This window comes from Myxocyprinus asiaticus, chromosome 14, assembly GCF_019703515.2.
Source record: "Myxocyprinus asiaticus isolate MX2 ecotype Aquarium Trade chromosome 14, UBuf_Myxa_2, whole genome shotgun sequence".
In the NCBI taxonomy this organism is placed as follows: domain Eukaryota; kingdom Metazoa; phylum Chordata; class Actinopteri; order Cypriniformes; family Catostomidae; genus Myxocyprinus; species Myxocyprinus asiaticus.
The window spans coordinates 30,734,663-30,751,790 of NC_059357.1; the positions used below are offsets into that span (position 1 = coordinate 30,734,663).

Here is a 17,128-nt window from a genome sequence, read left to right on the forward strand (position 1 = left end):
ATAATGCACTATGAACTAACATGAACAAACAACGAACAATTGTATTTTTATTAACTAACATTAACAAAGAATAATTAATGATGTAAAAAAGATATTGTTCATTGTTAGGATACCTAATGCATATACTAATGTTAAAGAATGGAACCTTATTGTAAAGCTATGCTCAATTGACAGCATTTATGGCATTATGTTGATTACCATGAAAAAAAATAAAAATAATAATAATAATAATAATTTATATATATATATATATATATATATATATATATATATATATATATATATATATATTTTTATATTTTTTATATATATTTAAAAAAATAAATAAATAAATAAATAAATAAAAAATAAAAAAAGAACTGGTTACAGTAAGGCCATTACAACTCAAGTGAATGGGGCAAGTCCATAAACATTAAAATACACGTTAACATGATTTTAGTATGATAAAAATCGCTTACTAACATTATCTGTGTAAAGTTTTGTAATATACAATATTACAACTCATGACAATGTAATGCCTGTAAGCCCTGTAATCTGCTGGTAAATCACTCATTTTATCATGTTAACAAAAAATTTTTACATCTTGTGTCTACACCTTTAAAACTGTGTGTATTTTAAAGTTAATGGATCAGCCCCATTCTCTCCATTATGTCATAAATGCTGTCAATTGAGCTTAACCAGACACCGTTTAGCTGAGACTTACCACTTGTATTAAAATGAGCAGGAGAAATTGGAATGCCCAATATGGCGGGTGTAGAAAAGAAAGTCTCGCCCTACAGGTAAAAGTGCCAAACACCTTTTAGATAGATATATCGCCTGTCAGTTAACTTGAGAATGCACATGGTCAAGACTACGATTTGATTTCAAATAAGCTAATGTTTTGAAGATTTTGGTCTTTCCCCATTCAAGTAGATAGGAGCTGTACTTGTATGCTGGCTGTATCCAGAAAGTAGCTACCCGGGAGCATTCCCAAGATAGACTGACTTTGGCTTAATTTATATTAAACCTGGAACATTCCTTCAAAAGTAGTTCTCTCCCTCAATATCTATCTTTATTAATGTATTTATTCCTCTCTCTGTTTGGTTAAAGGTTTTTGAAATATGGATTCTGGGTCAGATTTGTGAAGACTCAGGGCTGGTGGAAGAAGAGCATGCTGCCTACAATTAACAAGACCAGGGAACCACACAGAGAACCACCAGGGACAAGGGCAGCTTGCCTGGGTCAGAGTGAGGGTGATTTGGGTCATAGTGAGGTTCTTCACTGTATAGGGAGGGGCGGACTAATAACTGGGAGTTGGGCATTGGAGTACCTGTTGAAATGGCAGAGGCTGTTACCAAAACGAACGGGAACTCTCCGATGGCTTTAACTGCCAGCTGTGATGGCTGTTACTGTCCATGGATGTCAAATACAACTGTGTGGGTTTGCAGAAAAGAAAACGACAAGAAAGTGTAGAGCAGACAGACACCACTGGCTCCATCTTCAGCTAACAAATACACATGGACACATGCATCAAACCAACACAGGAGGTCTAGAGGAAACAATACGACAGGTGAAAGTGTGTGTGTGTGGGGGGGGGGGGGGGGGGGTTGCCACACAACTCTGCAATCACAGTGTGAGTGGGGTCCACTTACATCAGCAAACCCGTTTAATCTTTACCTTATTAAACCACCTCAATTTCTCTCTGATTCTAATTCCACATCAACCTATGTCTTTAAATCAGCTGAATTGTCTGTCAGTAAAGTTTAAGGAAACAAGCCCTTCCTACTTAGACACTTAGTGGTTTAATACTCTCTTTGCTTATCACAGCTTGAGCTTAAAACAATCTACAGTCTCAATTACATAACCATTCACATAGATACTCAACTGAACAAAGCACAGAGCTCTTTACAATGACTTGCTGTGTACAGTGATCAATACGGTGGGGAGAGACCAATTATTTACACAAGCAAACTAAAATGACGTGCTACTTGAGGTGAATCTTTCATTCAGGCTGTAAAAATGACTCTGACTTATGTGTTAGCATGTTTGTGATGATTGTGCACAAAAGTGAGTGTATATGTGTATGTGTTGTCATTCATTGAGGAGGTACATTTAAGTGCATAAGTTTGCATTCCCCTTGCAGAATCTGCAAGTTGTTTGTCATATATATATATATATATATATATATATATATATATATATATATATATATATATATATATAAAGAGAAAATTGCATTTTCTTTTTTATTTAGTACTGCCCTACCCTGAGTCCCTGCTTTGTCCTGAGCAGTGAAGCTGCCCACTGTTAAGAAAAATCCTCCAGGTACTGCACGTTCTTTGGTTTCCAGCATCTTTTACACATTTGACTCATTCCCAACAGTGACTATATGATGTTGAGAGATCCAGCTATTTACACTTGGGACAATTAAGGGACTCATACACAACTACTGCAAAAGGTGCAAACATTCATTGATGCTTAAGGCAATAAACTATATTCAGATCCAAGGGGATGTAAACTTTTGAACAGAATGATTTGTGTAATTATTTATTTTATTTTTTGTCTTGTGGGATATATGTAAATACTTATGTAGCTTCTGAAGGGCAGTACTAAAGTACTAAAAAAAATCAGATCTTTTAACTCTTCTATTCGTATAAATTCCGAAAGGGGTGTGTAAACTTAGGAGACAAAAGGGGGATGCAAATTATGCACTCAACAGTATATAAATACTTACGGAGGGGGGAGGAGATTCTCTGCCAATGAGAGGAGTGTTCTCACAGCGAGGATTCTGAAAGTTTGCATTCTGAGTCCTGTAAATGACACGGGCACCCCAAACACAGATATAAACACTTAACAAATATGCAAAATCCTGCAGCATTAATGTTATTAATCTATTTAAAATGTATTGCCCTTTGTTGTTTATTTGTCATTATCAGTGTTGTGGAATGTTACTTTTGATAGTAAATTGCTACATTATTGCACTACTAAAAAGTAACTAATTGCATCTCATGCCTTGGCTTGCAGGGGGGTTTTATATTCTAAGTGTTTGCCCTCCTGACATAACATAGGTTTTTAATTTGTCAGTAAATAAACAGAGAAGTAATTATTACTTATCAAAAGTAACTCAGGTATTATGGTGTAAATTCCCATCATGTTTGACCAATGAATTCCCATGCCGTTTCAATGACTTTTCCCTTTTTTTGTGACTACTGGATATGGAATTGTATAAATAGTTTGTAAACTGTTTTGACCAATTCACTGAAAAGAACCAAACTATTCGCTCACAAACTGGACATCACTATGGCTTGCAAGCAAGTTTTACTCTACACAAGCTGTACACAAGAACATTAAGTGATGAAATATTTTAGAGCACAACAAAACTAGAAATATATATTCACTATAGACATTTCCCTGACTTTTCCCGATTTTAACATTTCCAGATATATCCAGGTTTTCCATGGGGTTTACAGTGGGAACCCTGATATAACTTTTTATCTTATTACATAATGTATGATGCCTTTCCCACAACACTGGTCATTATTACCACTGTGCCCAAACTATAATAATGCCAATACGCCATTAATACTATGTATAAACTGGATCACATATCATAATGTTTTTACTCCTGTAACTGCAACCTAATTTACTAATGTGGCCATTTACACATACAGTATTAAGGAAGCTTAAAATACTGTGGGAAGTAATATTTTCAGAATATTATTCTAATATTCTGAACATTTCCCAATTCCTTCTAAACATGCTTGCGACACATGATTCCTCCATCACTACGTCTCTCAGCAGGCTGTTTCCTGTGTGCACTCCGAACAGTCTCCCAGAGAGCCACAGCTGGAGAGAAGCAGCTGTTTTACTCCAGAAGGGTTTGACTCCTCTCAGGAGTCCTCCTCCATCATACACAATGCACATATGGTGCAGTCTATGTTAGAGCCCAGGGGCCGGTTGCACCAGCTGTGCGCAAGTTCAAACTTAGCCTAGTTGTGGTGTAAATGGGCACTAAGTCACAATTTATGCACTACTAAATATTTGAGCGTAGTACCATTAAACTTAGGTAGGAACGTAACCCTACGTATAAACTAAATATTTACGGAAGCCTCCGACCAGGAGTAACAGATGGACTAATAAGCAGACTGATATTTTATGACATCAATGAGCTCATGTTTTGCATGACAGGCATCAATCATTTCAACATACATTATGATACTGACATTTACGAGAGAGAGAAAAAAAAAACGTAATTTTAAGCAGCTCTTCAGCATGAAACTGATCTAACGGTGCAGTTTTCAGGGTGTCACCTGGTGTCAGGTTTCAACACATTCAAAATATATATAGGATATTAAATGAATAAATATCAATTTTTCCATCCTGTTGTATTAGTATTTATTTATCACCCCTTAATTATTTTAGATACAGTTCCTATAATATTGTTATTTACACAGGGCAAATATACTATTTATCAAATCTACTTTTATTACGTATCGTATTTTAATGGGGATATAATTTATTATAGCTGACAGTTATGTGAGCAAACAAGGTTTGAACATCAACCGTAACAAGATCAAACTGAAATTGATGGCTTTTTAACACTCCTGTGTATAAATTTGAAGGCTGCTTATTGGACAAATACAGGTAAACGTCATAATATGCGACTACGCATTACTTTACGGAGAGCTTACAACCTACTAGTTAAGTCTTGCCTTAAGAACAGGTGGTGCAACCAAATTAAGCACTGACTTAGTTACAAACTAACTAGTAGTTACTAAGCCCTTAGTGTGAACTTTACATCCTAACTTATGTGAAAACTTATGCACAGCTGGTGCAACCCTACCCAGCTGCTGAAAACATCCACCAGACCTCTAACACACTGACAATATTCAGTGCAGCTCATGTTCAGCAGATGTGGTGTGAGAGAGAGACAGGCAGGAAAGTGATCAGCTTGTGTGGGGAGGTTTTAAGTTAAAAAATACTAAAGATCAACTGAACTCATTTTTCACAACCAATAAAGGTGACAATATTTGTCAATATAGTTCACCCAAAAATTAAATTCTCTCATCATTTACTCACCCTCATGCCATCCAAGATGTGCAAGACTCTTTCTTCTGCAGAACACAAAGTAAGATTTTTAGAAGAATATCTCAGCTCTGTAGGGCCATACAATACAAGTGAATGGTGGCCAGAGCTTTGAAGGTCCAAAAAGCATTTAAAGGCAGCATAAAAGTAATCCACAAGACTCCAGTGGTTAAATCTGTGTCTTCAGAAGCGATATAATAGCTGTGGGTGAGAAAAAGATTTTAAGATATTTAAGTCCTTTTTTTTTCACAATAAATTCTCCTCCCTGCCCACAAGGCGGTGACATGCACAGAGAATAGGCATCGCCAAAAATAAAAGAATGTGAAAGTGAAAGTGGAGACTTACAGTAAAAAAAGACTTAAATATTGATCTGTTTCTCACCCACACCTATCATATCACTTCTGAACACTTTGATTAACAGACAGGAGTCATATGCATTACTTTCATGCTGCCTTGATCAGCTTTTTGGACCTTCCGGTCACCATTCACTTGCATTGTATGGCCCTACAGAGCTGAGATATCTAAAAATCTTTGTTTATGTTCAGCAGAAGAAAGTAAGTCATACACATCTGGGATGGCATTAGGGTGTGTAAAATCATTTTTGGGTGAACTATCCCTTTAAGTAGAAAAGTGTGAATATCGGTAAAGATATTGGTCAAATCGATTATTGTCTATCTCTACGAAATACAACATGGATCATCCTGCATAGATGCTGTGGATACTAACTTGTGTATTGGTTGTTGATGGTGTGGTGAGTGTAGAACTCACATGTACTCAGTAACTGGAGCGTTGCTGACAGTGTGTGCTCCCGCAGGGATGCTGGTCTCACTGCCGTAGCTGCTGCCACAGCTGTAGAGACTGGGCATGTGCACTCGGTACAGGTTATCATGATTCTGTCTTCCTCCATGAGCCAGAGACTCTTCCTCACTGTCCTCTTCAGGCCTGCAGGACACACACACACAAAACAACGACACATTGTACATAAAGGTCCGTTCACACCGTGAGTGACTAAACAGCTGGAGGTCGCCAGTCGCTGTACTGTTCACATATTCACCTTTAAGAGCACCTATTATGGTTTTTCAAATATTACCTTTCATGTAGTGTGTTATATAGCTGTTTGTGAATGTAAAAAAGTCTGCAGAGTGCACGACAAATGGAGTTATTGACTCCCAAATGAAAGACCCGATTCTGAATACCTGAAACGAGTCGTTAGTAATTCCAGACTTACTTCCTGTACTAACCTACGTAATTTGGTAACAAAAAAACCTGCCTCTGGTCTTCATTGGCTGCTCGCGAACAGCTTTGACCCGCCCTAAGCGGTAGACCAATCACAACAGACTGGGACATCTGACCAATCAGAGCAGAGTAGGCTCTCTGAAAGGAGGAGTTTAGAATGAATCCTTTAGAACGGATCATTTAACGGAGTCGTTTTTGACACTGGGAAAAAAAGGCAATGCTGCAATTTAAATTATAAGCAAATTAGTGTTTTTTGACCTTGGATGCATGTAAATCTATTGTATGAGACCTTTAAAACAAAATTAGGCACGTTTAAAAACCATAATAGGTGCCCTTTAACTGATGATTTTATCCTAAAGCAACATATGGTAAACATATTACAGGGACACTGAAGTCCCATTGAATAAAAATAAGTTGAAGTTAATTGCTGAAGGGCACAACGGTGAGAGTTCATGGACGGATCTGAACCTACCTAATTTCCTACATAGGTTGTAAAATGCTGGGAATATCCCAGGCATTTAATTTTTCAGACATCGCAATGCCATGCAACTTGTGAATTGCTGTGGAATCGCCTCACTGAATGTGTGAATTGTGATCCCTGTGGGAATTGATGTGCAAGTGTGAACTGGAGCAAAACTGCCAGTTAGCAATGTTAGAACACCACCATAAATAGCTAACAAGAAATATCCAAACTCAGAGGGGACCAAACAAGTGATTAGAGAAAGATATCAACCTTTTGTAACACTTGGTGCAGACAAAATACCCAGTTTGACAAATGTTGAGTCAAGATAAAACAGAGAAGGGAATACTTTCTGAGAATTGACCTTCAATGACTTTGTTGCTGTGAATCACTGTCAGTATAAACACCCCTTCAATTATTTAAAAGGAATGGAACCTGAACCCCAAAGTGTAGTTATAGTGTAGGTATAAAACCTTTTAAGTGTCTGGATTCAGTCAGATTTACTGAATAGAAAGTGCTGTTTGTGTGTATATCACTACATGTGGAACTTGCATCAAGCCTGAAAGACGTCTGTTTTAAATGGGTGAGTAGCCTATTTTGCAAAAGATCATGTAAATTAATAGGTTTACAGTGTATAACAGTATTTTTGACTTCTCACGGCAAAATATGTTCGGGGTTCTTATGCACACCACATGAATGCTGTAACCCAGTGTTTCCCAACCTTTTTTCTGCCACGGCACACTTTTTATGAATAAAAAATACCATGGCACACCACTATCAAGTCAAGCATTCTGTGCAAGGAGGTCACAGGTGCAAGAGCGCTAATTTAATGAAAAAACAACAAATTTCATTCTTTTCTAATTTGTAGATTTGTTCTTGAACATTAATTCTTGCAATGCCACAGCAAATTACAGGAATGCACACTCTTGAGGGGCGAAAAAGGTGAGAGAATCACTGGTCCACCAAAAATGTTTCCGGGGATTTTTTTTTTTTTTTAAGAATAAGCTAAAAGCACCAATTCCAGCGATTTTAATGATTCAAATATAGTAAATTAACTGCATAATTGTGCAGAATTAGTTGCAAAAATAGAGAGTATTTTGGTGTGGCTTGCTTCTGTTTCACACATTTGTTCAATTTTATTAACTGATTAGTTCAGTGACCCCTTCTGGAAATGTCACTAGGTGGCGAAAAATGAGCGTCTTATGTGCTATGAGTGAGTCATTGAATCATTTTGAGTCGTTCATGACTAAAATCTACCAAGAGACTTTATAGTGTTTAAGCATTAAAAGAACAAAGCAGATCTACAGTCTTCCTTCAGTCTGAGCATTATTTTTCATCCAAAAAGACAACAATAATAGTCTAATAATAGGGAGTTTCAATAATGTCCTTACCTTCTCCTTTATTAAAACTTGAATGGCTACAAATCTACTGACTTCAGTATAAGAATTATAAACACAAAGCAGATCTACGGTATCATTTTCCTACAGTAACCTATTTAAACTACTGAGCATGGCTTTTATCAGAAAAGACCACAATAATAGACAAATAATAATAATTTTGAGTTTCAATAATGTTCTTTCGTCATTGTAAAGCGCATTTCACATGAGTTGAGTCGAGGCGTCAACGCTCCGTTCAACGCCAGCGTCAAGCGCCACATTGCCCTCCACATGACAAGAGTTACAGAAAGCGTCACGGAGGGGTGATTTTATGATTTGCCATGCAAAAAAGTGGGAGATGTGAACAATAAACATTGAAAACATGTATTTGCAAGAGAGAGAAAAAACTGGCAGCTGCTTTGATAGCAGAAAGTAATCAAATGACTTGTTTATGTTTAGGTCTAAGCGTTTTCTTAGTGAATTTAAATTAGTTCAGTAACTGGGTTCACTGATACTCTAAAACGATATGGTAATATTTATTTAAAAATAAATTATGAGACATTCATTATCTCTTCACAAATTTGGCCAGTTTTTAAATATTTCTTGTTGCTTTGTATTCTCAAAGACATCATTTGCGAAGCAAAAACGTGTGTGAAAAACACTTTGGTGTAAAGTGCCGTCACTTCATAGAAGTCAATGTATTTGGCAGCGCTGACACGAGTCATTTGAACGTTTATAAACATCACTCACTTTTACAAATTAATCATAGGTCTTCTGCCCTTTCATCTCCTTGATGAACAAAGACGAAAGATGCCGAAGTGAACGAACATCATGCTCCTCTCATTCAGACGGTCGGAACATGTACCGGGTCATTCAGCTTGCTTACAAATGAGAAGTTTCACGAGTGCCTCTTCTTCAGAGTTAAAGCTCTATTCCTGTCAGACACAGATTCACTGTGCACTCACTCCTGTAGCCAAGCGCGCAATTGACTACCGCTGTAATCAAGCGGAAGTCCGACCCACGATTTTTTTATTTTTTATTTGATCATTTTCCAAGGCACACCTGACAATATTTCACGGCCAACTAGTGGCTGGGAAACACTGCTGTAACCTGTAAATATGGGAAACCAAAATAAATATGCCAGTTATGAGCATCAGAGGACGTTCTCTGCTATGTTACTGATGAGAACCAGGCAAACACATTAGGTCACATGGAGGCACGTGTTTGCCATTCTTCCCAAGTTGTTTCAGCCACAGGAGCAGAGAGAGCAGTTTATTCTGCGTTTACTCCATCTCCTCTTTAGAAGCAGGAAATATTACCATTTGAGGGGAGCTTGGAACCAAACAAAGGCTTGCATCAGTGACTGTGCTATTGATATAGCATTTGAACAGACCACTAAAACCATACATCCAGCTGCGATGGCATACTGATCTATGATTAAGCAAGAAATGTATGCAGATGGGGAAAAAATAGGCTATATGTGAAGAGCTTTAGCTTTTAAGGGTATGAATGAAAAGCTAGCAGAAACCGGGAGATGCAGAAATAAACACACTTCTCATCAAGGCTGTGAGAGAGTGTGGGGCTATATTTACTGATCTGAGTTGCACCCTGCTGCTCACTGATGGCACATTTGAAGTGTTGAGCTTCATGAACTCTTTGTAAACAATCCTAATTCATGGATAAAAGGGACTCTATTTTGGCACTATTTAGTGTAGTCATCTGTTAGGGGAGTGATTAGTGGAATTCAACAATGACAAATGTTGCAAAAACATGTGGTCACGTTATGGGCAACACAACATAAATGACCAAAAATAATCCAGTCACCAACATACAGACCGAAAGACCTGATCATCCCAAATCCACATTTTCAGTACTAAGTTTTGCATGACCAAATACTTATAGAAACATCTCTATGAACACTTTCACATTGAGTACAAAATATCAAACTAGAATATTCCATAATTGTTTTTTTTGTTTCTATTAGGGGTGTAAATTGCAAGTTTCATCACGATGCGATCTTATATAGATTATTTTCAGGCGCTGTCACACATACTTCACACGCAAAATGTCAAGCAACCTCTTAAATGCTACACTTTATACTCTGCGAGAGTGAAGTTAAAAAGAAATTCACCTATAAAATTATATCCTTGTCCATTGTGAATTTTCAGTGTAGCTGTGTATGAAGCACCGCCCACACAGAGGTCACTGCCAAACCAAGTAACTTCCCTGATCAACACGGCGTATTCGCCTGTCAAAGTTCACCAAACTTGAACTTCACGTGAAATTCGCGAGGGGAAATTCTTCACCACTAGATGTCCATCATAGAAAGTCACATACAGTACATTTGGTCATCAATCGTTTGATGACAGCTCTTTGCCTTGTGGAATGAGGTAAACACTACAGTGACATTTTGTCATCTCTACAACAGTCAAGCAAGTCTTTCGATCCAAAATACTTACATACCCACCAGTACATACCCACTAGTTTCCGAGATGCGAGTATGTGCTAACTGTGTTTTTTCTTTCTACAACTTCCACATTTGTATTGAAAAATGCGGTTTCAGTTTACTGTAATAAACGTTAGTAAGGGTGTTGATGTGAAGATGTGAAAAAGTCTTGTAATTGATGCTGGGGCAGGGCAGGTTTTTTCTATTTCCCTCATCAGTGCTGTTCAGAATGTCGAGATGTTTAGCCATTTGCCATGGTTGAATTGCACCATAGCGCTTTAAAATAGAACATTCTCATACAGAATTCAAATGGGTCGCATTCACCACGACATCAAGGGAAGCCCGATTTATTTGCGCATGTGAGCTGCTCTGCGCTCCTGTCACTGGAGCTTGAATTTCGAGGGAAGCTCATTTGACACGCGTGCACGTATAGAGCAGAGGGAACTTCAGGCTTCAATCACTCCACGCACATCTGTGTCCTGCATGAGAAGCATATTTTGTGCTTATAATGCGAGATGAATATCATAAGTTTGCTGCATCGGCTGATGGAAATGCATACAGACGTGGCTGGCATTAGAGTGTCAAAATAAAGGTGCATCTTAAACGAATATACATCGATGTTTATGCATTGCAACAATGACATCATATCGTTGGTTATTTGATCGATCCATCAGAATTGACTGGACAGTGAAAAGTGGTCTCTTTTACATGACTTTTATTTGTGATTTCTAGAAACTAATTTTTAAAAATCATTTGTATTCAGGCTGGTTCGCTAATGAATTATTCAGATCGTTTTGTAAACCATTTCGACCAAATAACTGCAAAGTACTGACTCAAAATAAGGATTCCTTCACAATGTAGGTTGCAAGCAAGTTATAAGTTCTACTCTAATAACCAAGAGCAATTTTTAGGGGAAGAAATATTTTAGAGCACAGCGTTAATCAAAAAATGCATATTTACTAGAAATGTCCATGATATTTCCATGACTTTTAAGAAGTTATTCATTTCATGACTTTTCTAGGCCTGGAATACACAATTTTTTTAAATTCACTGATAGTTCCAGGTTTTCCATGACCATGAGAACCCTGTAAAGATTACAAAGAATTTATTTCTTTGGAATAACATACACAGATGAATTATTCACAATAAAAACTAAATCATTTATTAAGGCTAAAGTATGTAATTTCTGCAACACTAGCGCCACCCAATGGAATTGCAAAAATAAACATTGTTTTCAAAACAGTTTTCTGAATACGCCCCCCTCCTGCCATTGGTCAAACAAAGAAATAGTCCCGCCCCCAACTCAAGCCATGAGTAATATTGTTGGGGCGTGTCTAAACGGGTCTCTCAAAACAAAAAGGAATTTTCATAGTGCCACAGAGAGTGTTTCTCTGTGGCACTCAGCTTAATCTCTGCATATTAAGCTGAGATGGAACAAAAGTATTTTAATACAGACCAAGTTACATACTTTCGGTCGATTCTGATTTCATTTTGACTTTATCACCTAAATATAACAGCAACAAAATTGGCTTCCATGCACTGAAATATCACAAAATTATTTCCCAACACTCCAAACAGTTAACACTATCAGTGTCTACCTCCACCCTGCACTGCCTGCCACAGCTTGCCTAAACTCATATTCAGGAGCTGCTAATTATCTATAATGAAGAGGTAGTGTGAATCGCTGTGTATCATCAGATGCAGACGGATAAAAACACTGTCACTTATAAGTGTGTTAATTATATAATATGCTTAAGTTAGTGGCACAGCAAGGCATCTTTGTCCGCTGTCTCCCTCCAGCCTAATCCTGTTTGCCTGATACGAGCCCGGCCTGGGAAAGCGGTTGCATGGGTTTGGGCTGAGAAATTATTAGTTTATGTAATTATTGCGAAAGATATGATTCCCACACAGAAAGCCTGAAAGGAAGGAACAAGCGGGAGGAAGAGGAAAGAGAGCGGCAGCTGTTTCCATATGCCGTTTGACCGATGAGTGCGATGGGATCGTTTACTATGGACAAGGTGACCAACCTTAGCATCCACAACTATGTTCACATCCACACACACAGACCTTGTAAAAGTGAAACCTTTTCCACTATTGTTTTAGTTTAATCCTCCTGGGTGTACTAACTACAAAAATTAGGATGTTTCATTGAATGAATGCATCATACATATGAACACCAACTTGAACAGAAAAAGAACAATGAGATTTATTACATTAACAAGAATGTCCGATTAACTTTAATACAATATACAAGCCATCTGTGTGAATTTTCAGTGTAAATGATTCATAGGAATGCATTGTTTTCGATGTAAAGTTGTGTTTACCAAGAATATTCACTCTCGCTGTGAATAACCCTTAAGACATTATCTAACCCATTTTGAAGTGTGTTTTATTCATTACTAGTGAAGACAGTCAGTTTTAAAGGATAGTTCTTTCATTATTTACTCACCTTCATGTCGTTCCAAACCTGTATGCTTTTCTCCCCATTGAACACAACAGCAGCTCTTTTCAAAACAGCCCTTTTGTGTTCCATGGAAAAAATAACAGGATACAGGTTTGAAATGGCATGAGGGTGAGTAAATGATGATTCATTTAAGATGTTTTATTATATTTGTGGGGATATTTTCAGACATTTGGCCCTCACTAGCATAAACTCAGCACTCACTTTTTGCTGTGCCATGTGTGTGGCACACTGCAGACCACAGAGGTGAACATGAGGGCTGTGATGAAGGAGAACAGTAACAGGTAGATCAGCCCCTCCAGACCATCATAACACACACCAGTCAATGCTTGAATATAATCCTGTAGAGAAACAGAGAGACACAGCATTAAACACACAATCATTGCACAGCATGCATAGAGACTTAAACAAGGACATAAATGCAGCCCACTATCAAATACACCGCATCAAAGAACACACACATGCAGAAACCGTTCCATCACTGCTGGATACACAATTAATACTGAAACTAATGGGGGAATTCTAAGAACGCATCTCGCCTGCTGATATTGTCATTAATTTGCACACACGTCTGCAAAATTTACATAGAAAGGAGGCATGTTTGTGCTAAAAAAAGTTTAATGACTTAAATTATATTTCAACGCATTTAGCACCTCCTAAAAGGAATATTTCAGGTTCAATACAAGTTAAGCTCAATCGACAGAATCTGTGGCATAATGTTGATTGCCACAAAAAATTATTTCTCTTTATTATTAAAAATAATTAATTTTCTGTAAAAAACAAAACAAAAATCAAGGTTACAATGAGACACTAACAATGGAAGTGAATAGGGCCAATTTTTGGAGGGTTTAAAAGGCAGAAATTTGAAGCTTTTCATTTTATAAAAGCACTGACATTAATTCTTCCGTTAAAAATGTGTATTATTAGAGCTGTAAAGTTGTTTAAATAGTCATCCTTATGGTCATTTTAGGGTATACAGCGGTATGTCACCATGGCAACAAAGTTGTAAAATCGTATATAATTTTACACAGAGAAGGTTAGTAAGTAAACAAACATTATGTAAAACTGTTTGCGTCCTGTGGCTATACTTCTGAAACGGTGATTATTTTAACATTTATGGATTGACCCCATTCACTTCTATTTTAAGTGCCTCACTGCAACACTGCTTATTTTTTAAAGAAAAGAAGGGACAAGTCTAAATTAATTTTTGTTGTAATCAATATTAAAGGTCAACTGATAGTGGATTTTGCCGATACCAACAACTAAGGTGGAAAAGGCTAATAACCGATTAATCGGCCAATAGTTTCACAAATTGATTTATAGAATGCCTCAACTTTCTTAGTGTTTCCTTACTATTGACAGGCACAGACATAGTGGCAACAAGAGTCCAAAATGAATAAAATCCCAGATGCAGTTTATTGTGCAACCAAAATCCCAATAATAACCAGAAAAAAAATAAAGATTTGAAGCATAACAAGCCTGAAACACACACACTTATTTGAGGACTCTGTTACAATGCTCTATATTTAAGTATTTAAAAATGTTAGCTTCTTAAAGCCTATATATTCACCAGATTAAGGATTTACACACACACACACTGGTGGCCAAAAGTTTGGAATAATGTACAGAATTTGTTGTTTCGGAAGGAAATTGGTACTTGAATTCACCAAAGTGGCATTCAACTGATCATAAAGTATAGTCAGGACATTACTGATGCAAAAAGCAGCACCATCACTATTTGAAAAAAGTCATTTTTGATCAAATCTAGACAGGCCCCATTTCCAGCAGCCATCGCTCCAACACCTTATCCTTGAGTAATCATGCTAAATTGCTAATTTGGAACTAGAAAATCACTTGAAATTACATCAAACACAGTTGAAAGCTATTTGGTTTGTTAAATGAAGCTTAACATTGTCTTTGTGTTTGTTTTTGAGTTGCCACAGTATGCAATAGACTGGCATGTCTTAAGGTCAATATTAGGTCAAAAATGGCAAAAAAGAAACAGCTTTCTCTAGAAACTCGTCAGTCAATCATTGTATTGAGGAATGAAGGCTATACAATGCTTGAAATTGCCAAAAAACTGAAGATTTCATACAAAGGTGTACACTACATTCTTCAAGACAAAGGACAACTGGCTCTAACAAGGACAGAAAGAGATGTGGAAGGCCAGATGTACAACTAAACAAGAGGATAAGTACATCAGAGTCTCTAGTTTGAGAAATAGACGCCTCACATGTCCTCAGCTGACAGCTTCATTGAATTCTACCCGCTCAACACCAGTTTCATGTACAACAGTAAAGAGAAGACTCAGGAGTGCAGGCCTTATGGGAAGAATTGCAAAGAAAAAGCCACTTTTGAAACAGAAAAACCAAAAGAAAATGTTAGAGATGGCAAAGAAACACGGACATTGGACAACAGATAATTGGAAAAGAGTGTTATGGATCTTAACCCCATTGAGCATTTGTGGGATCAGCTAGACTGTAAGGTGCGTGAGAAGTGCCCGACAAGATGGGGTGAAATGTCACAAGAGTATCTGGACAAACTGACAGCTAGAATGCCAAGGATCTGCAAAGCTGTCATTGATGCACATGGAGGATTTTTTGATGAGAACTCTTTGAAGTAGTTTAAGAAGTTCTGATTGTAATAGTAATTTTTCACATTATTAATGTCCTGACTATACATTGTGATCAGTTGAATGCCGCTTTGGTGAATAAAAGTACCAATTTCTTTCCATAAGAGCAAAATCTGTACATTATTCCAAACTTTTGGCCGCCAGTTTATGTATATATGTATATATTTGAATATTGAAGTGAGTCTAAAAATATGGATTAATATTGTCAGTCAGTGATTGTTTTTATTTCACCTCTAGAGGCTGCTGTTATACTGTAGAACCAAGTTATTCAAACTGTAGACACCTTCAGCACCAGCCACAGAGGAACACAGAGGAATAATAATAATAAAATAAACTATAGGGAACTATCGGCATAGATTTTTGCAGATAACCGATAGTTGAAAAAGCAACTATCGACACAGATAAATTGGTAGAACTGATATATCAGTCTACCTCTAATGAACATTATGCCACACGTGCTGTTGACTGAGCTTTACTTGTATTGAACCTGGAATATTACTTATAAATTGGGTATTAAAAAAGACTCAAGTTTTTGCACTGAAATACTTTATGGAAAAGTGGTGCAACTTTTTAGTGAATTCACCCCAGACATTATTTCCAGCACTCGCCTGTCTAACTGAGAACTTTCCTGCAGCAGACAGCACCATATGCTCAAGAGAGATACAGGGCTTTTTAATAATACATGTCGAGTGAACTATGATCAGCCCTACACATGCTGCTCTCTCAGAAACATGGAAGCATCTCCCTTCCTGCAAATTACCATCATTATTAACTGCAAAATTGCTCCATTTGTAATTACAACCGGCGCTGTTCTGTTTCTCCAGTACAGATGTACGACTCTGACAAACATGGGCTTGGACCATGAAGTGTGTTATTGCTTTTCCAGTATGAAAACACCATTAATAATTTATAATAAAATTTGAAAAGCCCATATTTTCTCCATTCCTTTTGCGTTCCCATGAGAATGAGATGCACATTTTGGACCACCCACTGAGCAAGTCTGTTTCTCTCAGCCTTCAGGAGATATTTTAATGTCTTGGTATTGCTGAATCCTGAAATATCAGACATATCTATCATCCAGAAGAAGAGGACAGGCTCCAGACTGCAGGAGTACATCATACATGGGCGTCTCCATTTATACCACAGAGAAAAAAATATGGAACTGTAGTGCTGAGTGCTTGTTTTAAGTAGATAGAAACTTCAACTGGTGGCGATATGTGTGTTTGGGCTGTGGGCTGCAGGAGATCAAATATGTTGCAAAACGCACTCATGACCACTTTGCACATGCAGGTCTCTTTGCACATGTGGTCATGCAAACTCATCCAACACAGTATTTCTTACCATGTGCAAACTGCGGCAGTCCACAAGCGCAGTGAGTTGGTGCAGTCCAATTTCTGTGGTGTTTAAAGCTCCCTGAATTTGCTCAAGGTTACCCTAAAAAGCACACACACAA

At 37.4% G+C, this 17,128-nt stretch overlaps 1 protein-coding gene across 1 annotated transcript in view; it reads right to left on the reverse strand.

Moving 5' to 3' along the window:
• Positions 1 to 17,128, reverse strand: part of LOC127452342 (protein tweety homolog 3-like) — a 78,444-nt gene that overhangs the window by 7,892 nt on the left and 53,424 nt on the right. Inside the window, exons 10-13 of the mRNA XM_051717758.1 lie at positions 17,017 to 17,109; positions 13,248 to 13,384; positions 5,833 to 6,006; positions 2,714 to 2,789 (exon numbers count right to left, since the gene is read on the reverse strand). Coding sequence (XP_051573718.1) covers positions 2,714 to 2,789; positions 5,833 to 6,006; positions 13,248 to 13,384; positions 17,017 to 17,109 — 480 coding nt within the window. The remainder of the gene's footprint in view (positions 1 to 2,713; positions 2,790 to 5,832; positions 6,007 to 13,247; positions 13,385 to 17,016; positions 17,110 to 17,128) is intronic.